General features: G+C 37.2%; 1 protein-coding gene, 1 long non-coding RNA gene and 1 other non-coding gene across 9 annotated transcripts in view; 2 read left to right on the plus strand and 1 right to left on the minus strand.

Moving 5' to 3' along the window:
• Positions 1 to 1,673: 1,673 nt before the first annotated feature.
• Positions 1,674 to 4,272, minus strand: LOC144300543 (uncharacterized). The gene is made up of 2 exons (XR_013367229.1): positions 4,132 to 4,272; positions 1,674 to 3,630 (listed from the first exon to the last, which is right to left on the minus strand). It is a non-coding gene; the product is annotated as an uncharacterized LOC144300543 (long non-coding RNA).
• Positions 4,167 to 27,374, plus strand: part of PPP1R42 (protein phosphatase 1 regulatory subunit 42) — a 65,529-nt gene continuing 42,321 nt past the window's right edge. For 5 of the 7 annotated variants that reach the window (XR_013367223.1, XR_013367224.1, XR_013367225.1 and 2 more), the window contains exons 1-4: positions 4,167 to 4,430; positions 13,783 to 13,949; positions 15,285 to 15,423; positions 17,723 to 17,839. Coding sequence is in view for 3 of the 7 variants with exons in the window: in XM_077876709.1 (XP_077732835.1) it covers positions 4,182 to 4,430; positions 13,783 to 13,949; positions 15,285 to 15,423; positions 17,723 to 17,839 (672 nt within the window). In the remaining 4 variants the exon portion in view is untranslated. Of the gene's footprint in view, positions 4,508 to 10,429; positions 10,645 to 13,782; positions 13,950 to 15,284; positions 15,424 to 17,722; positions 17,840 to 27,374 lie in introns of all 7 variants that reach the window. The other 2 variants (XM_077876710.1, XM_077876712.1) reach the window with 2 other exon arrangements.
• On the plus strand, positions 9,621 to 9,757 carry LOC144300718 (small nucleolar RNA SNORA51). The gene has a single exon (XR_013367523.1). It is a non-coding gene; the product is annotated as a small nucleolar RNA SNORA51 (small nucleolar RNA).

The following is a 27,374-nucleotide window of genomic DNA, read 5'->3' on the forward strand; positions in this document are numbered from 1 at the left end:
AATTGCCTCATCCATAAGCAAAGGGTTTCCTTTGTATTGATTCTACAACTGCAGCTTCTATAAACGGATACTTCTTAAGAACTCTTTCATTCTGGGCAAAGGGCGGGGGGCAGTTAGCGCCGCCTTCGGCTCAGGTGTGATCCTGGAGACCTGGGATCAAGTCCCATGTCGGGCTCCCTGCTTCTCCCTCTACCTCTCTCCTTCTGTCTCTCTGTCTCTCATGAATACATACATAAAATCTTTAAAAGAAAAAAACCTTTCATTCTAACCTAAAACTTCTGGTAGTCACTTTATTTCCTTTGAGCTTCCTCTCCAAATATCTTATGAAAATAGTAATCATGTCCCAAATTTCTAAGCAAATCTTCCCTCAACGGAATTTTCCATTGCTCTCTGTATTATTTATTGCTGCATTAAGAAATTACCCAAAAATTCAGTGGCTTAAAACAATACGCATTTATTATTTCACAGATTCCATGGGTCTGGAATTTAGGTCCTCTCCTTCAGGTTCTCTCATAAGGCTGCAATCAAGGTGTTGGTCAGACATGAGGTTTCATCTAAAAGTTCAACTGGGGCAGGATTGACTTCCAAGCTTAAACAATAGGTCTCAGTTCCTCACTGGCTGTTGGCTAGAGGTTATCTTCAGTTCCTTGCCACATAGGGCTCTCCTAAATGACAGTTTGCTCTATCAAAGAGTGCAAGCCAAAATGCAATAGGGAGAGTCTGATAGCAAGACAAAAGTAACAATCTTTTGTGACCTAGTTGTAGAAATAACATTTCATCAACTTTGTTACATTGGTTAGAAAAAGTCACAAAATCCAGCCCACACTCAAGGGGAAGGGGTCACACAGGGCATGGATACCAGGATGTAAGATCACTGAGACCATGTTAGAAGTCTACCTATCACACTCACGAATATTTATCAATCTATAAGGTCAAAAAAAAAAAAAAAAGTTAACTCCAATAACTGCTAATTTTTCTGTATAAAGCTATGTGATGATATACAGGTCTAGGCTCTTTAATTTGTTGGTTTCTCAGTGACAATATCTAATCATTGAAATGTTTAGTACTTCACACAGGGCTATATAATATGTACTCTAGAAGGTCAGGAAATATATACTAATGGACAAAGATAGACCAATATATGGAAAAAAAATGTGTGTTTCTGTCTAGAGGTACTTGGAAACTCTAGTGGAGACTTAAAAATGTGCTTTGTAGTACTATTCTTCCAAGAGTGCCTTTTAAAATGACTCTCAAGACTTCACATTATTTTTACAATACAAATTTACCAACATCTGTCAAAGTGTAAATCCTAAGAGTACTTTATACTGAACTTACAAATGTGTCACTGAAGACAAGTATTTCTTGTAATTAAAAAAAAAGTATTTCTTGTAGTCTGCCAAATTTCTGCCACATTGGAAAATAGACAGATGATTGTTTAACACCGTATGCCACTAGACAGGAATTATATTTCACATCTTAAGGAGAAAATACTTTCCCTTAAGCTTAATTTGTTGCATTAAAAAAAAAACCTAATTAGTAATTTGGCGATTTTAAAAAAGATTTTATTTTTAAGTAATCTATATACCCAACATGGAAATCGAATTTACAATCCTGAGATCAAGAATTGCACGCTCTACCAACTGAACCAACAAAGTACCCCAGTAATTTGACCATTTAAAAAAAATTTTTTTTTTTTTTTTAGGGAGAAGGGAGAGAGAGAGAATCTGAAGCAGGATCCATGCCCAGTGCAGAGCCCCACTCGGGGCTCAATCTCTCTCATGACCCTGAGATCATGACCTGAGCTGAAACCAAGAGTCCAATGTTCAATGAAATGAGTCACCCAGACACTCCATCCACAAAACTATTTTAAATAGGAGCAGTCACAAAGAGATCTCCAATTCCATGAAGACCAAAACCCAAAATGACCTTCCAAAATAATTTTATTTTAAAGAACTGATTACTGGGGGAAAAAAGAGAAAAAGTCATAATCCTACCATCAAGAAATAACCATTATTACATTTTTTTGGTATAGAGGTACAGATCTGTATAGATCTACATCTAAATCTATACATCATAGATGTAAATATATAGCCTTTTAGATATTTAAGTGTGTATATAATTTTACCACAAATGAGATCACACTTTTTTATTTTTTTAAAGATTTCATTTATTTATTTATTCATCAGAGGCACACACAGAGAGAGGCAGAGACATAGGCAGAGAGAGAAGCAGGCTCCATGCAGGGAGCCTGATATGGGACTCAATCCCGGGACTCCAGGATCACACCCTGGGTCCAAGGCAGGCGCTAAACTGCTGAGCCACCCAGGCATCCCCACATTCTTTTTTATAATGATATATGTGTCCTTCTAAAACTTTTTATTCTTTCGGAACCCCTCCTCTTCAAATTCTTCCGTAGTATCTGAATCTAAATTATTAATTTCTGAATCACTGAATTGTGTTCTCATAATAAATTTCACTTCTGATGACTCTGTCTCTGAAATGTTTTTTTTTTTTTAAGATTTTATTTATTTATTCATGAGAGAGACACACACAGAGAGAGGCAGAGACACAAGCAGAGGGAGAAGCAGGCTCCATGCAGGGAGCCCGATGCGGGACTCAATCCCAAGACTGACTCCAGGATTACGCCATGGGCCGAAGGCAGGCACTAAACCGCTGAGCCACCCAGGCGTCCCTTGTCTCTGACATATTAACCAGCTCTGCTTCTCTCGTCCATCAAAAGTAGTTGGCACAATTACTGACTTCCTATTTCTCTTTTCCCTACTTTCTCCCTCACTACCATTTATGACCGCATGGTTTCAGTGATTACTTCTATTCTGGAAACTATTAAACCTATCTCCCTTCACACTTAACATGTATAAACCAAACTCATCCACTTCCCCTCAGATTACTTGCACCCCTCTTCTTTCTCTAGTATAATTCCTTTACTCTAGCTAACAGCCAGAAATTATCTTCAACTTCTTCCTCTTTTGTCCTATCAATCTTTATTAAATCATGTTTCAAGATGCCTCCTAAATGTGTTCATTCCTTGCCCCTTCCTTTGCAGTCAACCTAATCCAGGCCAATATTCTCTCACAACTGGACTTCAGCAACAATGTTCAGAATGGGGTAAGGGTTCATCTGTCTGTATTCCCCTATCTTTCCTCCCAGGCTTCTCTTACTCTAACAGTCAGTGCTGTCTAAGGAACTTGAGCTTGAAATCAGGAGCCCAAGGGTAAATTCCCTCTCTGGCACCTCAGATGTGACCTTCGGCATATTTTTTGCCTTCCTCCAGGCCTGGAACTTTTCTTATTTGCAAAACGACAAACTGGACTGTCGCGTGGGCTCTAAGTCGCCTTGCAACTCTAACAGTCTTCTACTCTGATGCTTCTTCGCTCAAGAAGGGCAAACACAGCCTCCCACCGCGGCCCACACCCACCCCTCACCCTCTCCCACCAAGATCACCGCTGTGACTGTTTTCCAGCTTGCATCGCTCACATTCAGACGGCTCAATTTACCATATCCACTGTAAATATCAGTTCCTTGTTCTACTGTGCTTCTTCATTTATAAATTATTCATTTTTCAGACATTAATGGAGTGACTGCGGATGTACAAGGCACTTTGCTAGGTCCCTGGAACAGAGAAATTAAAGACATAATCCTCGCCCCTCAAAGAATTTACCATCTTACGGGAGACACTGGGTAACACAGATATAGTAATGTGTTAAGTACTATGTTAGATCATTTAAAATATCTTCTTTGTTTGGAGGGGCAGAAAAGACTTGAGTACACAGGAAATCCTCAGAAAGGACGTGCGAACTCCAAGCTGGGTCCTTGAAATTCAAAAGCGTGTCCTATTGCTACCTTGAAGGGCGATGAGAAGGGAAATTTAAAGTAGGGCATATTGGGGCAAGTGTCAGACTGGAACACTGGAGGGCAAGAAGCAAGCAGTGAAGCTGGTCGAGAACGAACTGGAACGCCACCCTAAGGACTGCAGATTTTACCTGAGGAAAGTGTGGAGGATGAGCTGTACTACGGTTCAGACGATTACCTGGTCTGTTACTGGGAAAAGGTTAGGGTTAGTTCAAAGCTGACAGAAGGACGATAATCCGGTAGGGGGGAATTGTAGCCTACCGAAAACTGCTTTGGCCACAGTTTGGTTCACGTAACCGCCAACAGGACCGATGCCTCGCGGCCTCGCCGAGCCAACCGGCTCCGCCCGGACCCCGTCCAGCGGCCCTCAGCCTCCGGCCGCTCGCGTCACAGAGCGACCGGCGCCCGCCACGGCGTTGGGCGCTTCCGGAGACATCGCGAGATTTCCCGGAAACCCTGTCCCCAGCAAGAGCGTCTGGTCGCCTGGCAACCGCACCGCGCCGCCGAGGAACCTGGCACTGAAGAAACTTGACTTCCAGACTCCGCTCCTTCAGAAAGTGGTGAGGTGCCTTCTGGGGAGAGGTGGGGGCGCTGAGGAAGCCCTAGAGCCACGTTTCTCAAACGAGCCTGCCTGCCAGTAAGACTTTGCTGGGTCAATGGTTAACATGAAAATCCCTAAGCCTTATCTCGGAGGCATCTAGAATTTCCAGAAAATCAGTCTGGAAGCTTTTGTGTTTGAAACAAATAGCTAGAATCAGGCAAGGTTGGGAAACAGCTATAGAGAAGGGAGACGCAGGTGCAGAGGTGGCCGCCGGGCTGAGGGAGCCGGATCTCTGAGTACAGATCTGAGTTTGAAAAGGTGAAAGCCTGAGAGCCAACCCGGCGATTTAGTGCATTGGGAAGTCAGTGAGCTTGGGGCTCGCTAAGGGAAATATACAAACTAAATTCGGAATCATCGGTTACCTGTAATTTGTGGGAGCCCCAAGAGAGAAATTAAGCCAAAGGGTCTATTAAAATGGATTCCCAGAGCGCCTGTAAAGCAGCTCTCTGTCCCCCCTGGCAATCCGGAGAGAGAGAGATATCCTAGGCAGGAGGAACCCCGAGACAACAGGTATCTAGGAGTGAAAAATTATGAAAAAGCTGTTTCTCAAACTCTAGAAAATAATGAACCTCTTTTAAAAGAAAAGCAAGAACACCCCACTAGTGTTGACATAATTATTTTTATTATAATGTTCCAAAATGTGTCCAAATCCAAACTAGGTTCAGTTTAACTATCTGAAGCTTATAGTATCCCTAAAACAAACAAGAATACCAATAACGTTTAAATTCATGTTACATTAACAAGATGAATGGTGGTGTTTTGATGAAACTAAATCCTCTCTTGTGGATTTGACTAATACAATGCAGATTTTTTTGAGTGAAGTGTGTTATGGGTTGATTCAGTTATCTTCCTTCCCTTATTCAAGCCCCTGGACAGTTTTCCTATAGCTTGTTGATGAGGTCCATTGGCCTTCCCTTGGTTTAATAAATATTTCATTTATATACCACATTTGCCCCTTTACTTTTCTAATTATCTGAGAGAATTAAATTTATTTCTGTACAAACACCAGTTTGTGTACTGGAACCTAGAGACAAAATCCATTTATAGCTTAGTCATTCATGAGGATTCAGATGATCCAAAATTTACCTGTTTTAGCCCAGCTTAGAAAAGAGAGCCAGAAGCAAAGTCTCATATGATAACACTTTTGGGGGGACTGTAATCGCAGGGGAGCAGGAGAGAAGGAAAAAATGAATGAGAGATGGAGGAAGAATAAATATAGCCCTGTATATAAATCAAAGGACCAGAGCTATTTTCTGTGAGAACTTTTGAAATGGCTATGTCTTCTAAAGTCTTTGGGGAGGGGGAGAAGGGAGAATAAATAATTTGTGACTCCTGTCTCCCACCCCCTTCATAGTACAGGGTTGCTCCTGTTTGGCAACCTGTTTAGCAGTTTCCTGCCTCAGCTGTAAGAAAGAAATTCTGGGGGTTTAACCACTTTAAGATGTGCATTTTCACCACAGTTATCAATGTAAAAATGATATTTGAAATTTCCAGAGTAAGTTCTAAAATTTTAAACTAGGATCTAAAGAAATCATGTTTTCGGGATCCCTGGGTGGCGCAGCGGTTTGGTGCCTGCCTTTGGCCCAGGGCGCGATCCTGGAGACCCGGGATCGAATCCCACATCGGGCTCCCGGTGCATGGAGCCTGCTTCTCCCTCTGCCTGTGTCTCTGCCTCTCTCTCTCTCTGTGACTATCATGAATAAATAAATAAAATCTCAAAAAAAAAAAGAAAGAAAGAAAGAAAGAAATCATGTTTTAAAATATTTTAAATATTTCAAATATTTTTTAAACATTGCATTTCTATACACTAGCTCCAGATAATGTGATTCCCAAAAGAATGTCACTTGCAATATCAACAAAAATATATGATCGCTAAAAATGACAAAAAAAATACGCATGGCTTTGTAAGAAAATTATAAAACTATTGAAAATCATTAAAGAAGCACTCGTAAAACAGAGAGGCATACCATAGTGATGGAAAGGAGGACTCAATATTAGAGATACTTCACCAATTGTTTACAAATTCAGTACAATACCGAGTCACCTGGGTGGCTCAGCCGTTGAGCGTCTGCCTTTGGCTCAGGGCCTGATCCTGGGATCCTGGGATGGAGTCCCGCATCAGGCTTCCCAGGTGGAACCTACTTCTCCTTCTGCCTGTGCCTCTGCCTCTGTGTGTGTGTCTCGTGAATAAATAAAATCTTTAAAAAGAATTCAATGTAATTCCTAATAAAATCCTGACAGAATTTTTCATGGAACATGGCAAGTTGATTTTAAAATATATATGAAAGAGTTAAGGAGGAGAGGATTCTGGGAATATGGCACAGTAGGAAGCATCTTGTTTCTCCACCTAGACAACAACTGCACTGACAGACTCTGGTGTAAATATTTTGGAACCTGGAGTCTACTGAAGGCTTACAACTTCCAGGGGAAGACTTAGACAATGAATATCAATAAATTTTGGTCAATTTCAGCTGTACAGCAACTATCTATTCCCTACACCCAACCCTGTAGCAGGAAGCTATGCAGGGGTTTCTGGAGCACCTTACAAACAGCTTGCAGAAGCCAAAATGGGCAAAAAACACACTAGCCACCAAATATCAAGGATCTGTCCTCTGACTACCAACTGCTGCCTCTGATCACAGCAATGCAGACAAAACTGCAAAGCAAAACCTAAACATGTTTACAAAGAAACAAAGCATAAAACATGAACAGAAAAACCCCAATACATTTGACATTAAAAATATATAGCTTCTGTTTTTTTAGAAGATGCCATTAAACACAAACTAGAAAAAAAAAGGAGAAAAGACAAACTATAATTGGGGAATAGATATCTGGTGCATATATAATCAGCGAAATCTCAGTTTCTGATAAAAATACAAGTGTATCTAAAAATTACTTATAAAAACATAACCCATAATGAAAAATCGGTAAAATATAAGAAACCACAATTCATAGAAAAGGAACTCCAATGGTGATAAACAGGAAAAAACTCTCAATCTCTAGGAATTATAGAATGCAAATTAAACACAGGGAGGAGATGAAACTACTGATCTTGCTATCTTCAAATCCCCTTTTTGTTTTATTTTCATATATATAAAGATCTGAGGAAAAACAAAAACAGTATGAGATATCACTTCACACCCATCAGATTGGCAAAAAGCCATTATCAACTGCTGACACTGGAGTAGCCTGCACTATAAAACAATAGGAATGTTCTTAGCTGCACTGGTAAAATTCCTTTAGAAAACAATTTGGCAATTGAATAAAGTTGATAATGTGCAGCCCAGAAATAGCCACTTCTAGTTTTAAACCCTAAAGAAACTTGCACATCAGCTAAAAATGACATGTATATAAGAATCCTAAAAGCAACACTGCAAAGGAAAAAAACAACAGCCAAAGATCTATCATCAGAAGAAATAAATTACCTACAATAGAATGCTACATAGCAATACAAATATTCTAGAGCTATACACATCAACTCTGATGATTCTCACAAACAAAACTTTAAGCAAAAAAGAAAGTTGGAATCAGAATAGTAACATTTATGACTGTAAAAATATATTTTAAAAAGAACTATATATTGTTTAGCTATACATACATTTGTAATAAAAGTATAAAGACATGAATAGAGACATCTAACTCTAAACTCTAAAAATAAGAGAATAAGGAGAAAGATATAGAAGTGTTCCAAATGTATTTATAATGTTTTATATTTTAAGGTGGACTGTAGGTCCATGAGTGTGGTGTTATTCCTTACACTTTCTTTTTTTAATTTATTTTTTATTGGTGTTCAATTTGCCCACATATAGAATAACACCCAGTGCTCATCCCATCAAGTGCCCCCCTCAGTGCCCGTCACCCAGTCACCCCCACCCCCTGCCCACCTCCCCTTCTACCACCCCTTGTTCGTTTCCCAGAGTTAGGAGTCTCACATGTTCTGTCTCCATTTCTGATATATTTCCCACTCATTTTTTCTCCTTTCCCCTTTATTCCCTTTCACTATTTTTTATATTCCCCAAATGAATGAGACCACAAAATGTTTGTCCTTCTCCGATTGACTTATTTCACTCAGCATAATACCCTCCAGTTCCATCCATGTCAAAGCAAATAGTGGGTATTTGTCATTTCTAATGGCTGAGTAATATTCCATTGTATGCATATACCACATCTTCTTTATCCATTCATCTTTCGATGGATACCGAGGCTCCTTCCACAATTTGGCTATTGTGGACATTGCTGCTATAAACATCAGGGTGCAGGTGTCCCGGCTATTCCTTACACTTTCATCATGAAATTTAAGGCAATATTATTTTTACTTAATTAGAAACTTTGTTCAGAATATTATCGTCATGTTTGAAATTTGATCTGTAAACAATAATTTTACATTTTTGTTGTAAAATGAATTCATGAAAATGCCAAAAGTCTACAAAGATTTAATAATTTTATTCTATAGATTACATTTTGCACTCTGGACTATCTAAGGATACATTCCATATCTTCAAATATTTTATTGTGAGCTTTTTATATAATGTAGCTTGGGTAGTTCTATCTCAATGTATGAGAATGCAAATTGAATCTATCTTTTACTAAATTCATTTTTCCTCCTAAGCATTGAGTTCATGTCCAGAATATGACACAAATACTAAATTCATTTTTCCTCCTAAGCATTGAGTTCATGTCCAGAATATGACACAAATTGAAGTGTTTGGTGGCAAAATTACAGATACTTTAGAAAAGTAATGCTCAATTTTAAACTATACTTTAAAAATACAATAAATTTTATAAAACTGAGACATTTATCACTTAAATAGCTATACTTCCTGGATGATTGGAAAAGATTTTTTTTTAATGTATGGACCACATCTGGATCTCTTACATAAAGCAATATTTTATTAATTAATTTTATTAATAGTATGTTCCCCTTATTTAATAGTCCTAATGTATTCCATATAAAACTGTGAAGTAAACAGTATTCACCTTTCTGTGAACAAAACAGTAAAATAATAATGGTAATAGCAAACATTTATTGGCCTATGTACTAAGCACCATGTAGAATATCCTATACATGATTATCTCATGTAATCTTCACAATATCCCTTGGAAGTAGGTACCATTTTTATGCTAATTGTATAAGAAAAAGAGGGAACATAGGTTCCTGGTGCTTACCAGCTTATAAGGCTGTGTTCTTATACTGACTGATCAGAAAGAGAAAGCAGAGTAAACACACCAAATACACCTCAGCCCAGGCCCTCTGCCTGGTCTGTATTATGAATGGGGAGGATACAGGTTAAAAAAAGAAACTGATATACCATGCCCAAGACTGCCTGACCAAGGGCAATGGAGCCAAAATTTGAACCAGTTTGGACTGAAAACCACTGTATTATGTTGCTTCTTCGTGGATTACAGTTGTAGTAACATAACAAAATTTCAACGCCAGTTCCATTTTCAAATATTTTTGTACCATTGTCCTACGTACATACTTAAGGTTTTCATACAATATGTTCTGATTTGAGGGTTTAGAAAATATGATCAACATGGGTACTATGGAAAAAGGAGCCAGAAGATCTGATCTCATTCTCAACTGCCACTACCTTGAGTAGTTTGATATAAATCTCCAGGCCTTAGTTTCTTCATGAAAACCTCAGATGATACTCCTCAAGAGAAAAAAATCCTTTAAAAGATGCCCACAGTAATAACTCAATATTAGTGAGAGGAAAAGATTTGTAAGTAGAAGTGAATGAACATTACATATTTAATTAATTTTGGTGTTTTAAATCTTTTTATGGTTAGACTTTTATGGTTATAGACTTACGTTTATAAACTTAGCAAATATCTAAGTGCCTTAAAAATGTCTCTGAAATAGATTATCAAATAGTTTTATATAAGAAATCTAAAAAGTCAAAATAATTTTTCCTAAATTGCATGTACATAATACTTCTTTTTTTCTTTTCTTTTTAGAAAGTTGGGCATAAAACAATGCCTAAACCTGCTTTTGATATGGTATCAGAACAGAACTATTGCTGAGAGTTTGATTTATAGAAACCATGGTTCGACTAACCTTGGATCTAATTGCCAAACATAGCAATCTTAAATCCCGAAAAGAAGAAACCACTTCACGATACCTGAAGAAAATAACTCACATAAATTTTTCAGACAAAAATATAGATGCAATTGTAAGGATTCTGAAATTATTTCCTATTTTTAAATAATTAGCAATATTAAGTTTAAAAATTAGTCTCAGAAAATACCTTCTTATTAACTATATTTTGATCAGTCAAATTGGAAAATACTTTTAAACTATATTTTGATTAGTATATTGTGTTTTCATTTTAATTTCCTGCTTTTGATGTTAAAATTATGAAAATTAAGTCTCTATAAAATATACCATTGTGATTATTGAATACATGTGCGAAATATATATGTTTCCCTGAAGTATTCTCTAGTGTAGCAAACTAGATTTGAAAGCATATGTTGGAAAATAATTTCAAAGATAACACTTTTGTATAATTCCAGATCCTTGGAATATGAGGGTTTTTAAAATAAGATAGTAAGAATTAACTATAGGAACACCATATTTTAAAACTTTAACAGTGAAATCTTTTTCACTCATAATTTAACTGATTATATATATGTAGGTCATTTATACAAGACAAGATTATGTTTAGTTAGATATACTCTGACACTATATTTTCTCTGTGTTAAGCAAATTCTTGGCTTTAATTTGGGAAACTTAATTTAAAAGGAGCAATATCCCTTTTAGGCCATTTGTATTAGTGTCCTTTGTCTATAATAAAATGCTAAAGACTATAAATGCAAGAAATTTCCTCAGAAACACAAGGTACATGAGGGCAGAGATGATGTCTGTTTTGTTCACATCACTCTAAATCCCCCATCCAACACAACACCTAACCCATGTTAAGTGCTTAATAAATGTTTATCAAAATGAATTAAAGAAATACCAAAGTCCGTGGCACAGTTGTCCATTAAGACTTTTTTTTTCAGAGACTCTACCAAATTCCTATTCTGTATTTCTTTACAGTTTCTTAGTGATCCTTCTCCCCATTAATCCAATTGCCCAGGAAACTATTTCATCATACCATTACAGACTTGCCCTCTACAGAGAGCCTCCATTTAATGTTCTTTTGTCTCCTAACAATCAGTGCTCCTTCGGTGTAGATGATCTTTTTTAGGCAGAAAGCAAACTAGTTAAAGTATAGTTAGCCCTAGAAAAATATGGGGGTTAGGGACACCAACACCCCCACACTCCCCAATGTCCTACCACCCAACACAATTGGCCAGAAGTCTTGATAATATAAAGTCAACACATAAATTGTACTATATAATATATTATATACTATATTATTATAATCAAGTAAGCTAAAGAAAAGAAAGTGTTATTAAGAAAATCATAAGGAGGAACACCTGGGTGGCTCAGTGATTGATGTCTGCCTTTGGCTTAGGTTGTGATCCTGGGGTCTTGGGATCAAGTCCTGCAGGGAGCCTGATTCTCCCTCTGCCTATGTCTCTGCCTCTCTCTGTGTCTCTCATGAATAAATAAATAAGATCTTTAAAAAAATCATAAGGAAAATACATTACAATACTGTACAGTATTTATCAAAAAATAATTCATGTATAAGTAGACCATGCAGTTCAAATCCATGTTGTTCAAGGGCCAACTATAATTCATACAAAGGGGATGCTTGGGTGGTTCCGTTGGTTAAGTGTCCCACTCTAGTTTCAGCTCAGGTCGTCATCTCATGGGTCATGAGATTAGGCCCTATGTCATCAGGCTCCACACTGGGCATGAAGCCTGCTTGGGATTCTCTCTCCCTCTCCTTCTGTTTCTCCCCTTACCCTATCACACATACCTGTACTCTCTAAAAAAAAATTCACACTAAGATAAGAATAGCCTGTAAACTTAAAATTCCCAAGATGTGGTTATATTTTTAAAAACCTTGTTAATAAAAACTAAGATACTTTTTAAGATTTTATTTTTTTAAAGTAATATCTATGCCCAATGTAGGGCTTGAACTTACAACCCCAAGACCAAGAATTTCATGCTCTACCAACTGCACCAGCCAGGCACCCCAAACTGAGATATTTTTGAGCATAACTTCACTTTACCTCTTGCCTACTTAACTCTAGGCTGACTCCACCACCACATAGGAAATGGCAAACTTTAAAAAATACCTTTAATTATTTTCTTATCTCAAGAGTAACTAATGTGAATTTTTATGAAATATATATATATAAAGAAACTGACTTATAATCCTATCATGCAGAGTGATAATGTGTATTATCACTATTAATGTGTAGATGATGTCCTTTCAATCTTTTTTCTAGGCATGTATTCATATAATTTTTCAATAGTGGGTCATATTGAATGTACTGTTTTCATTTTGAGGTCTAAAGAAACTAAAGGATAAACAGTTCAACAGTATTCCTTTAACAGCATTATCATAGTTTATTAATCTATTGCCCTTGATTATCTATATAATAGCTTCCCATTTTCAGTATTAGAAACAATAGTTTACTTCTAATCCTACAGAAAGATTAAGACCTGATTTATAGGAGTGCCTGAGTGGCTCAGTCAGTTAAGCATCTGCCTTAGGCTAACATCATGATCCCAGGGTCCTGGGATTGGCCCAAGTTGTTGGAGAGCACTTTGGGGTGGGGAGTCTGCTGCTCTCTCTCCATCTACCCTTCCCTTCCTCCCCCTCACCCAACCCTGGCTCCTTCTCTCACTCTCTCTCAAATAAATAAAATCTTAAAAAAAAAAAAAAAAAAAGACCTGATTTATAATGTTGAAGCAATAATTTGTTAAATGCTTCAACTTCTAGAGGAATCTAATTGCTTCCAAGGAAAACTGCTTGTGCTAGGAAAATCTTAACAAATACAATTTTATTGGTATAGTTACAGAATACTAAAACCTAGAACTGTTTTTATAATCATTCTAGTCTTCTTTTGACTGTGCTAAGAACAGAGAAATATTGTTCCTTTTATATTAAACTTAAGGAAATTTGCAGAATGATTAAGAGAAAAACTTTCTTAAAAATAAACTTCTGGGATGCCTGGGTGGCTCAGCGGTTGGGCGCTGCCCTTGGCTTGGGGCATGATCCTGGGGTCTAGGATGGAGTCCCCGCATCGGCTCCCTATGGGGAGCCTGCTTCTCCCTCTGTGTCTCTGCCTCTCTCTCTCTCTCTCTGTCTCTCATGAATAAATAAATCTTTAAAAATAATAATAAAAAAATAAAATAAATTTCTAAGTCTTCAGGAGAAATCAGGTATGACCTGTTTTTGTTTTCCTTTTAGGAAGACCTCTCTCCTTGCAAAAATCTTACTGTTTTATATTTGTATGATAACCGTATCAGTCAATTGACTAACTTGAATTATGCTACAAATCTGACCCACCTGTACCTACAAAACAACTGTATTTCATGCATAGAGAACCTCATGTCATTAAAGAAACTGGAAAAACTGTAAGTGCTTTTGTTTTTAAGTATCATAATTGTCATCATTACAGGAATATTTTTGCGTGTGGGCCTTTCCATTATCTGCAGCTTTATGGAACAGGCCTCAATTTTTATTCTTATAGTATTAGTACAAAATAAACTGTTACCCATGTAATACTTGGCGATTTGTTTCATTAAGCATGATATACTTTTCTTTAGCAGGAGGGTGAGTTATCTTAATCACTTATAAGAATACCTAAAGTATTTAAAAACTCAACTGGTGAAAAAAGGTTTCCATGGAAACCAGATGAGTTCTCCTTTCAGAATTACACATCTCAAAGGGGCAGGATCCTAGAGTCGATAATGTTACTTTAGATTTGATTGTAAAAAGGCATTTACTGCCTATAATGATTTTAACTCAAAAATCAAGTCTGGTATATTCAGTTTTCCCAGATTGGAAGAATTAAGAGTGCTTCTCAAAAAGTGAGCCAAGAACCTCAGAATGGGAATAGAGTGGGATAGAAAATGCTTATTAAAAATGCAGACTGCTGGGGATCCCTGGGTGGCTCAGCGGTTTGGCGCCTGCCTTTGGCCCGGATCGAGTCCCGGATCGAGTCCCGGATCGAGTCCCGGATCGAGTCCCGCATCGGGCTCCCGGCATGGAGCCTGCTTCTCCCTCCTCCTGTGTGTCTGCCTCTTTCTCTCTCTGTGTGTGTCTATCATAAGTAAAAATAAATAAATCTTTAAAAAAATAAAATATAAAAATGCAGACTGCTGGGCTCTAACCTAGGTAGCCCCAAAACTTACCATATTTAAAATCAACTTCCTAATCTTACCCACTCGCAAATCTGTCTCTCCTTGCATTTTTAAACCCACCACCTGGGGGGCACCTGGGTAGCTCAGTCAGTTAAGTATCTGCCTTCAGTTTATGTGATGATTTCAGGGTCCTGGGTTTGAGCCCCATGTTGGGCTCTACGCTCAGTGGGGAGTCTGCTTCTCCCTCTCTCTTTGCCCCTCTTGCCCTCACTTGTGCTCTCTCAAATAAACAAAATCTTTAAAAAAAAAAAAAAAAAAAACCTACTACCCAGATAATTCTTCATCCTAACATATAAAAGGAGTATTGGTAGATCATTTAATAAAAACTATTCCAATTCTCTCACTTTAAAAAAAATAAACATATTTCTTAGACTAAATTGAGAGAATCATATAAATAAACTTCTCATTAATTCATTACAGTGAGAAGATTCTGCATATTTCCACATATATAATTTTCACTTGGCTCAGTGATTGTTATGTTTTTATCATGTTTACAGACCATGATGTTCTCAGAATGTCTATTTAAAATTGCTTTATATTTTGTAGGTATCTGGGAGGCAATTACATTGCTGTTATAGAAGGTTTGGAAGGAGTAGAAGGATTAAGAGAGCTTCATGTTGAGAGTCAGAGGCTTCCCCTTGGAGAAAAGCTTCTGTTTGATCCAAGAACTCTTCATTCTCTGGCAGTAAGGTCACATTTGAGTATTCTGACAAAGAATATAGTGATTAATAGTTTAGTGGAACAAGAAGGTAGCAAAAGTATATTTGAACATTATACATACCCTGTATGTTTATATGGCCAGGTGAGAATTTATTTGAGGATTGAAACTAGGGATGCCTGGGTGGCTCAGTGGTTGGGCGCCTGCCTTCTGCTCCGGTTGTGATCCTGGGATCAGGGATCGAGTTCCGCATCAGGCTCCCTGCGAGAAGCCTGCTTCTCCCTCTGCCTATGTCTCTGCCTCTCTCTCTTAGTCTGTGTCTCTCATGAATAAATAAATAAATATTTTTTTAAAAAACTAATTTTTCTCACATAATTTCACAGAGACTCAGCAGCTATAAAGTGGGAATAATAATGCCTGCCTCCAGGGTATCAAAAGGATCAAAAGAAGGATGTGAAAAGGTTATGTCCTTATTAAGTTCTAATCCAGATGTCAATACATTCATAATTTCCACCTTGGTGATTATCATGATTCGAAATTTAAAATTTTAGGAAAAAGCCTAAGGAAAAAATAATGCACAATAATTTGGCAAATTTTAAACAATCTAGAGAACCATGATGGTGATAAATTGTTTTCTCGCTGGATTCTGATTTGGTAGTACGTTGCACTATATATGGTCTGCCTCATCAGAAGCAGCAGCTATGTGACCTGACACCCATATACACTGTGGAGGTGTCACAATTAGTTGAGAAGCCAGAGGGCGCAATGGAAGCTTTTACTAATTCTCAAAATGGGATTTGTTAGGAAATTGCTACCTTCAATTCTGGGGCAAGAGATGTAAAGGGAACATGGTTGTTGTGTTTATAGATTTTTTTTTTTTTAGATTGATTGATTGATTGATTTATGATGGACCTAGAGAGAGAGAGAGAGAGAGAGGCAGACACAGGAGGAGGGAGAAGCAGGTTCCATGCCGGGGGCCCGAGGCAGGACTTGATCCCGGGACTCCAGGATCACACCCTGGGCCAAAGGCAGGCGCTAAACCGCTGAGCCACCCAGGGATCCCCATGTATTTATAGATTTCATTGGCTTTATTTTAGAGGGCCCAGAAACAGAGGGCAATATAAGGTTTGTGAACCAAATTTATAAAAATTGAAAAATAGTGCTTTAAATTGGAAAAGAAAGAAGTGATCTGGGATACCTGGGTGGCTCAGTGGTTTAGCATCTGACTTTGGCTCAGGGTGTGATCCCAGAGTGTCGGGATCAAGTCCCACTTTGGGCCTCCTGCATGGAGTCAGCTTCTCCCTCTGCCTGTGTCTGTGCTTCTCTCTGTGTCTCTCATGAATAAATAAGTAAAATATTTTTTAAAAAGAAAGAAGTGATCTGATTTCTATCCAACCCTCTCCCTATCCTCCCTATAGAATCAACTGTGTCTCAGCTCAACTCAACTGACCCAAAAAGATTGATTCCTCTTTTATTACAAATAAAGTAGTTATTTGTAGTTTTATTACAAATGCCAGAAAAAAACATTTTTGTTTGCTTAATTTTCGCACGTATTCAAGCAGATTCCAAAATTCTAAATACAAGGCATAATTTTTTAAGTTGTATTTACAGTCTTAAAAAGTATCAGGAAGTATTTTCTCTAAAGGTTGGCTATATGAATGCTTTGGTGGGTAGACTCAATCTTGGTAGAGATCACTGGGCCATAGATTTTAAGATGACTTCAGTTTAGTGCTGCTCTATGTGTATTTGTGTTCTAATAGCTGATGTTGATACTTCTGTTAATTATTATTTTAAGTGTCTTCTGAACATATGGGTTATCAAGAGAAAACTATATAGAGAGATAAAGATAAAAATTAAACCATATAATCTTTTATTCTTAGTCATGTTTCTTATTTAGGAAAACAGACAAAAACAATTTCTTCCTATTAAGTAAAATCTTGGTGATATTTAACACAAAATGATAATTTGCTTAAACTAATAAGCATTTTTCTACACTGTGTTATCATTTGTTGGGGCATTTTTTCTTTCTTTGCTTCTTGAGTCCCGGCTTCTTTTTCTATTAATTTCTTTTATATTCTGGAAGAGGAAAATCAGACTTATGAAGGAACTTTAGACAAAAATAATAAGTCACGTCACAATTACTAAAGTCCTAAAAGTCATGTCTGAAAAAAGTATGGTATGGAAACAAAATCTCCATGGTTTTTAATTTTCTTGCCTAAAGAGCAAAACAGTCTGAACTGATAAATCTTAAACTTTTCACAGATTAAGATTTCTGATTCCTATATTTAGCATTTAATTTACTAATGCTAATTTATCTTTCTTACAGAAATCCCTCTCTATATTGAATATCAGCAATAATAATATTGATGACATAAGAGACCTAGAAATACTAGAGAATCTTAATCAGCTCATAGCAGTTGACAACCAACTTCTGCATGTAAAGGTAGTGTAAAGAAAAATTAATTTTAAATTATTTCTAAGAAATTGTGATTAAAAAGTATGTTTTTCTAAATATTTATAAAATTTATCACTTTAAAAACTATTCTGAAAAAAAATAAAAAAAATAAAAACTATTCTGGATTTACTCTAAAACAAGCATGTGAATCTCTACTTCTTAATGTATTTATTTGCTTAATTCTGCCCTGTTACCTGGTTTTCTCTTCCATACCTCAATGCCTCTACACCTCCCCAACAGAAAGAAGTTTCTCTGAGAAGGAAATAATGTACTTTTCCTCTCTGTATTATTTTTCCATCAAATGTTTCCCTCTAAATCTAGATTTCTTACCACTTAACTCTGATCTCCCAATGAATGAATTTCTAGTAATTGATTAGACCTGAACTCTCTCCTGATTGCTCCTCTTTGGGGAAGTACCTGGATCTTGAATTTATTCTAATTTGCACTAGCTATATTCATATCATGTTATGTCATATTATACCATATTCATTAAATTATTTACTCATTCAAATATGTACTGAGCACCTACATGTCTATCAGACACTGTACTATTTTGTGTGGATGGAGGAAGAAAGACAGTCCTGGGGCTCAAAAAACACATAGTCAACAAGTAACAGGATTACAATGTGATTCTGTTTTCATAAGTATTGGAATAGCACTAACTCAGCCTGGGGCTAAGGAAGGCTTCCTGGAAACAGTCATCTGTAAGCCGAGCCACTGCCATGACCTCACAGTTTCTGGTGTAGCAATGGGGTAGGCTATGGTATAATTTCTTTACATGGAGCCACAGGAGCAATGAAGGGCTTCTTTCCTCCATAAACAGAACTCTTGTTTCCAAACTACTCCTAGAGAGCTATCCAATGATCTTTAAAAAGTTTCCCCTGACTTGTTTCCAAATTCAGAACTATTACCTAGCTAGTCCTGTAACTACTATAAGCAGTAGATAATTGCAAAAATATTAAATGTATTATATTACAAATGAATTCCTCAAAATACCCAAAATGCCACTCACAGATGTTTAAAATAAAAAGATGAATAAGGAAGCATGGCTCAATTAATTGTTGCAACTTAGATTATGAAGGATGTAAGAAGTTCATGGGATAAATTCAGCATTCAAAAATGTTTTAAGTTTTGGACTGCTCTTCTAGATTTTTTTCCCTGCTGGACATTTTGTATTCATCAGAATTATTTAATTCTTATATGATTTTGTTGTATTTGTATCAGATATGATTTTGTGATATATCAACAGCCTTATATGAGATCCACTGTACATGTATATGATTCTAATCAAAGTGACAGAGCCTGGAGTCTAGGTTTTGGTTAAGTAGAGAAGACCTGGGTTGTGTATAACATTCTCTGTTCAAGGGATGACCGGGTTATTCAGTGGTTGAGCATCTGCCTTCGGCTCAGGGTGTGATCCTGCGATCCCAGGATCATGTCCCACTTTGGGCTCCCTGTCTGGAGCCTGCTTCTTCCTCTGCCTGTTTCTCTGCCTCTCTGTCTCTCTGTGTCCGTCATGAATAAATAAATGAAATCTTTTTTAAAATTCCTTATTCAACACATGGAAAATGAGGACAGAGCAGCCAAGCACAAAAGCTCACTTTTCCTGGAGAGAGAAAGGTGGAAAATTCTAGTCTCCCCAGTTGGCATCAATCTTAAATGCAGTGTATGTATTTTTTAAAAATGTTTTTGTAAGCCAGGTTCTACACACAATGCTTGGTAATGAGTGGTGAATATGTCTTAAAAGATCTGATTGTTAATTTTAATAACTACCAAGATTCATTTCAGTTATTGTCAGTACTCTTAAACCTTATTTGACTATGCATTTAAGATTTTATTTATTTATTGAGAGAGAGAGAGTGAGCACAGGTGAGTGGGAAGAGGGGTAGAGGGAGAGAGAGAGAAGCTCAAGCAAACACAGCACTGAGCCAATGTGGAACTCAATTTCACAACCATGAGAACATGAGCCGAGCTGAAATCAAGAGCTAGACACCTAACCAACTGAGCCACCCAAGTGCCCCTCTATTATGCTTTTAACTCTGAACAGAAAATGCAAGTTTGATAACAGGACAAATATACTAGCCTCCAAATTATCCCAAAGGAAGTTTTCCTGAATAACATTAAGATCAAGCTATTTCACCTATAGTGATTATTCTTAGTCTATGTTAATAATGCATAACAAGGAGTAAATGTGTGACCAGAATAAATACTTTCATTGATGGTGATTGTTCAGTCCAATGATACAAGTTTAAATAACCAAACCCTTATTTTTTAAGACTTAACATTACCATTTCTGGGTAGTTTTTCCTAAACACATCCCCATAAAACTAATCTATTAAAAATATGATATTATATGTGCCAGGCTCTGTTCTAGGCCTTCAGAAAACATGTTCTAGGCACTGAGGATACCATGAAAGACAGGGTCTCTCTATCTTCTAGGAGCTTACATTCAAATGAGACAGGGGAGGGAACAACAGAAAATAAATAAGCAGAGAAGACTGAGAAGTGGGCTATGAAGATATTAAATAGGATAACATAATGGAAAAGAGATTAGTAGATATTTTATTTTATTAAAGATTTTATTTATTCATGAGAGACACACACACAGAGAGAGAGAGAGAGAGAGAGAGAGAGGCAGAGACACAGGCAGAGGGAGAAGCAAGCTCCATGCAGGGATCCTGATGTGGGACTCGATCCCAAGTCTCCAGGATCAGGCCCTCGGCTGAAGGCAGACGCTAAATCGCTGAGCCACCCAGGCTGCCCATTAGTAGATATTTTAAATCAGTTTATCAAAAAAGGCCTCTGAGGAAATGACATCTATGCTGAGATCTGAAGAATGATAAAGAACAAATTTGTGCAAAGAGCTAAGGAAAGAACATGCCAAATACAGGGAACAGCAAATGTAACGATTCTGAGTATCCTAGGAACAAAAAAGAGGCCAGTTTACTGTGATGGGGACCCTAGTGCCTAGTTTAGTCTCTAACACATTGTAAGTACTCAGTAAATAATTGTTGAATGAATGAATAAGCAACAGTTAAACATGAGATTATGCCAGGTCATAAAGATCTTTTAGGCCATAGTTATGAGTTTGACTTTATTCTAAGTGCAATAGAAAGTCAATGAAAGGATTATATATATATAATATATATATTAAATATATATATATTTAAGATTTTATTTATTCATGAGAGACATAGAGAGAGGCAGAGACACAGGCAGAGGGAGAAGCAGGCTCCCTGCAGGGAGCCCAGTGTGGGACAGATCATGACCTGAGCCAAAGGCAGACCTCAACCACTGAGCCTGAAATACCCGGCATCTTGAAAGAATTATATTTTTACAAGATTTCACGGGATGCCTAGGTGGCTCAGTGGTTGAGCATCTGCCTTTGGCTCAGGACATAATCCCGGGGTCCCAGGATCGAGTCCTGCATCAGGCTCCTTGCAGCGAGCCTGCTTCTACTCCCTCTGCCCATGTCTCTGCCTCTGTGTGTGTGTGTGTGTGTGTGTGTGTCTAATGAATAAATAACATTTATTTAAAAAAAAAAAAGATTTCTCTATTGGCTATGTGAAGAATGGGTTGCAAGAATTACAGCAAAGAGCTCACTTGGAAAGACTACTGCAGAGGTTAAGAAAAAATGCTTCCTTGGAGATGAAAAGGAGTGGGTAGATGGAGGTATATTTTTTTATTGAACCTATGGAGCTTGATTAATAGGACGCACATGAATAAAGGAAAGTGAAGAATAAACGATGAATCCTTGTTTTTTTGTGTGAAGAACTGTGGTAGCCTTTACATGTTGGGAAATACAAGGGAAGGAATAAAAGAATTCCTTCTATTGAAATGCCTCCTGGACACTGAAATTGACATATCAAGTAGGCATTTGGAGTTCAAGGGCAAGGATAGGAAACTTTAAGAGTCAACAGTATTAACAGGATATTTAAACCCATGGGACTTGGTGAAAGACAGTAAGGACAGAGAATAGACAAGGCCAGAAACACTCCAATATTTAGAGATTATTTAGATGAGAAGGCACCAGGAGAAGTCAATGTGTAGAAGAAGACAAGAGAAAAAGAAGCTTCAAGAAAGAGAGAATGTCTACTTGCATTTGATGCTGTTGAGTGGTAGACATGAGGGCAAATAATACATAAACAGAAATCCACTAAATTTGGCAATAGTGAGATTATACCTGGTCAAGTATTGTGTTTTTTGCATATTTCAGAAATGGAGTGCTTTAACAAGGCTTTGCACTTTTTCCTGTGACCAAAGCCACATGAACCTCTTAGAAATTTCTTTCCATTTTACAGCTTGAGAAATTTCAGGCTTTTCATGAAATATTTCTCCATACTTAAAATTTCAATATGTAAACTTAATGATAAGAAAAAATTAAAAGACTACTTGGATAGAATATCTTAAAAATAAAGTTAACAGGGACAGGTTTAATTTATGAAGAAGTTGAACCATACAGACTGTGGTTCAAAAATCACAGTAGAAGGTAATGCTGAAAATGGATATTTAAACTGAAAGTATACTGAAATGTTAGAGGGTATATGCTTTCTTCCCTCTTATGCATACAAACCAGGCTTTACTCCCCAAACTCCTTCCTACATGGCTTAAAAATCCTGAGCAAGAGATTGGAGGATTCCTCTCGAAATCGACCAGCCCAAAAGAAAACATTTCCCAATTCTGACATGTAAAAGTTTCACAGGGAAGGGACACCTGGGTTGTTCAGTAGCTTAGCATCTGTCTTAGACTCAGGTCGTGATCCTGGGGTCCTGGGAAAGAGTTCCATATCAGACTCCCTGCAGGGGGCCTGCTTCTCTCTCTGCCTATGTCTTTGCCTCTCTGATTGTGTCTCTCATGAATAAATAAATAAATAAAAATCTTAAAAAAAAAAAAAAAAGAGGGCACTAGTGATGAGCAGTGGGTATTGTATGTAAGCGATGAATTACGGAATTCTATTTCAGAAACCAACATTGCACTGTATGTTTACTAACTAAAGTTTAAATTAAAAAAGAGTAGATTAGACACTACAGAAGAAATTATCAGTGAACTTAAAGCTGTAGCATTCCAACTACTGAAACTGAGGTACAGAAAGTAAAAACACTAAAAAATGAACAAAGCCTCTGTGGTTTGTGGAACATAACAAGTATTAAAACATGTATGTAAATAGAGTCCTAGGAGGAGCAGGGGAAATACCAGGGACTAAATGTGTGTATTCCTTAAAAATTCATAAATCAAAACCTAATCCCCAGTGTGATGATGTTTGAAGGTAAGGCCTTTCGGAAATAATTACGTCTTGAGGCTGGAGACATCATGAATGGGATTAGTCTTTATTTTATTTTTTTTATTTATTTTTATTTTTTTTAAATATTTTTAATTTTTTTTAAATTTTTATTTATTTATGATAGTTAGAGAGAGAGAGGCAGAGACACAGGCAGAGGGAGAAGCAGGCTCCATGCACCGGGAACCCGACGTGGGATTCGATCCCGGGTCTTCAGGATCGCGCCCTGGGCCAAAGGCAGGCGCCAAACCGCTGCGCCACCCAGGGATCCCGGACTAGTCTTTTTAAGAAAAGAATAGACTGTGGCTTTCTCTCTAAGCTATGTGAGGACCCAATGAGAAGACAGGCATCTACAAAACAGGGAGAATGCTCTCACAAGATCACAGTATCTGCCAACACTTTGATCTTGGACTTCCCAGCCTCCAGAATTGTGAGAAATCAATGCTTGTTGTTTAAGCCATCAAGTCTATGGTATTCTGTTACAGCAGCCTAAACTAAGACAGAAGCAGAAAATAGCTCTAAAGAAATAGTGGCTTCAAGGTACCCAGAATACTCAAAATCTTCTTTAAAAAAAAGGTTGGGGGATCCCTGGGTGGCGCAGCGGTTTGGCGCCTGCCTTTGGCCCAGGGCGCGATCCTGGAGACCCGGGATAGAGTCCCACATCGGGCTCCCGGTGCATGGAGCCTGCTTCTCCCTCTGCCTGTGTCTCTGCCTCTCTCTCTGTGACTATCATAAATAAATAAAAAATTAAAAAAAATAAAAATAAAAAAAAGGTTGAAGATTCAGTTTCCTGTTTCAAAACTTACTACAAATCTGTAGTAACTAAGACAGTGTGGCACTGTCATAAGAATGAGACTGGGAATCCAGAAATAAAACTTCACATTTATGTTAACTGATTTTGACAAGGGCACCAAGACAACCCAATGGGCAAAGAATAAATAGTTTTTTCAACAAATGGGGCTCAGATATTTGGATAGCTGCATATAAAAGAATCAAGTTGGAACTCTTCTAAAACATAAACAAAATATTCAAAATCGGCCAAAGACTTAAATATAAGAGATAAAACTATAAAACCCTTAGAGGAGAACTGGTATAAATCTTTATGACCTGGTATTAGACAAAGCTTTCTTAAATACAACACCAAAAGCATAAGCAAAAAGAAAAGAAAAAAAAGATAAATTAGACTTTAACAAAATTAAAAACTTTTGTGCTTCAAAGAATAACATTAAGAAATTGAAAAAGACAAACCAGGAGACTAGGGAAAAATATCTGTAAATCCTTTTTATGATAATAGACTTGTGTCCGGAATATATTAAAAAAACACTTGCAACTCAACAACAAAAAGACAAACAATACAATTTATTATCCAAGCCATTTATAAATAGGCAGAGAACCTGAATAGAATATTCTACAAAGAAGATATACAAGTGGATAATATGTACATGAAAATATAATCAACATCATTAGTCATTAGGGAAAAGTAAATCAAAACCACAATTGTACACCACTTCACACCTGATGAAATAGCTATATTTAAAATGATAGATAATAATAAACATTGGCAATAATGTGGAGAAGTGGGGTGCCTGGGTGACTCAGTTGATTAACTGTCTGACTCTTGGTTTCAGATCACATAGTGATCTCAGGATCCTGTGATTGAACCCCATGTTGGCCTCTGCACTCAGCATGGAATTTGTTTCAGATTCTCTCTCTCACCCCCACCCCTCCCTGCTTGTGCATTCACATGCACGTGTGCACTCTCTCTCTCAAATAAATAAAATCTTCATAGATTATCAATTTTTTAAACAAAAATAATAACCACAGATCATGGTGTTAATGACATGTAAAAGTAAAATGAACAATTACAATACCACAAATCACAGGGAGGGAGGAAATGGCAGTACACTAAGGTTATAGATGAAGTGATGTCATTATTTGAAGAAAGACTGTGCTTATTTAAGGATGATTGTTCTAAACCCTAAAGCAACCACTAAAATAACAAAGATGTTTATAACTAGTAAGTCAATAATAGAAAATGAGTTGCAAAAATAGAGGGGAGCAGGAAAAGAGGAAAAGAGAACAGATAAGACAAATAGCAAGATGGTAATGTTAAACTCAGTTATATCAGTAATTATATTAAATGTAAATAGTCTAAACAATCCAATTAAAAGGCAGAGATGGCAAGACTGAATTTTGAAAATCCAGTGATGTGCTCTCTGCAAGAAGCACACTTTAAATATATAGGGGCCCCTGGGTGGCTCAGTTGTTGAGCATCTGCGTTTGGCTAAGGTCATGATCCATCGTCCCACACTGGGCTCCCTGCAGGAAGCCTGCTTCTCCCTCTGCCTATGTCTCTGCCTTTCTATCTGTGTCTCTCATGAATAAATAAATAAATAAAATCTTTTAAAATATATATATAAATATATATACAGGTTAAAGTAAAATTATAGGGAAATATATATACTTAATACAAATAATAAAGTTAGAAAGCTGGAGTGACTATATTAACATAAAATAGAACAGACTTCAGGATAAGAAACAGATCATGAAAATTTATAATGAATAAAAAGTGCCAATTCATTAAGAAAACATAACATTCCTCAATATTTATGTACCTAATAACAGAACTTCAAAATGCAGAAAGCAAAAATTGGCAGAATTGGCAAACCCATAATTAAGATTTCAACACTCTCTCCAAGTAGCTGGTAAATCAGTAAGGATATAAAAGATTGAAATGACACAGCCAACTGAATGAATCTAATTGCCTCTCAGAACATTCCACCTAAAAACTGTAGTTGGAATAGTCACCAAAATAGTCCTTATGTGGGCCATAAAGCAAGCATCAAAAACTTTAAGGAACTAAAATTTTATAGATTATGTTATTTAACCACAATGGAATTAAATTAGAAAGGAAAATAAAAGGAGATTTAAGAACACACTTTTTTTTTTTTAAAGATTTATTAGAGAAAGAGAGAGATTGAGGGGGAGCTGCAGAGGGAGAGGGACATGCAGACTCTGCACTGAGCACAGAGCTCAACATGGGACCCTGAGATCATGATCAGAGCTGAAACCTAGAATCAGACGCTTAACCAACTGAGCCACCCAGATGCCCCTAAAAACATTTTTCAATAACCTCTGGAACAAAGAAAAAAAAATCACAAAGGAAATTAGAAAATATTTGAACTGAGTGAAAGTAAAAGCAAAAATTTGAAATTTGTGGGATGCAACAGCATAGTGCTTAGAGGGAAATCTATCTATTTAGCTAGATAGCTAGCTTTAAATGCCTATATTACAAAAGAGGGAAAATGATCTATTTTCCATCTCAAGAAGCAAGAAAAGTGGGGAGCCTGGGTGGCTCAATTGGTCAAGTGGCTACCTTTTGCTTCAGGTCATGATCCCAGAGTCCTGGGATTGAGTCCCACTTCAGGCTTCCTGCTCAGTAGGGAGTCTGCTTCTTCCTCTCCCTCTGTGCCCTCCCCCATGCTCTCTCTTGCACTCACTCTCTCTCAAATAAATAAAATCTTTAAGAAAAAACTCAAGAAAAGTAAATGCGAATTCAGTTCAAAAGAAGGAAATAATAAAGGTAATAGCAGGAGTCAATGATAGAGAAATATAGAGTGACTACAGAAAGATCAGTAAAACCAAACGCTGACTCTGAAAATATAAGTAAAAGTAATCAATTCTAGGTGGAATGATAAGACAGAAGACATGAACAATATCAGAAATTTTAAAAATATCACTATAGTTAAAAGGATAATAAAGTAATATTATAAAGAAATTTATGCCAATAAGGTTGACAGCTTAGGTAATATAGAGTCCTTGAAATACACAAATTAGAAGAAACAAATCTTTTTTTTTTTTAAGATTTTATTTATTTATTCATGAGGGACACAGAAAGAGAGAGAGAGAGGCAAAGACATAGGCAGACGGATAAGCAGACTCCATGCAGGAAGCCAGATGTAGGACTCAATCCTGGGACTCTGGGATCACACCCTGAGTCAAAGGCAGACACTCAACTACTGAGCCACCCAGGTGTCCCAGAAGAAACAAATTCTATATAGCTCTGTATCTATTAATACTTCTATATAAAAACATTTCCCATAAAGAAAATTCCAGGGATCCCTAGGTGGCTTAGCGGTTTAGCGCCTGCCTTTGGCCCAGGGCGCGATCCTGGAGTCCCGGGACTCCCGCCATGGAGCCTGCTTCTCCCTCCTCCTGTGTCTCTGCCTCTCTCTCTCTCTCTCT

This window comes from Canis aureus, chromosome 28 (assembly GCF_053574225.1).
Source record: "Canis aureus isolate CA01 chromosome 28, VMU_Caureus_v.1.0, whole genome shotgun sequence".
Taxonomy (NCBI): Eukaryota; Metazoa; Chordata; class Mammalia; order Carnivora; family Canidae; genus Canis; species Canis aureus.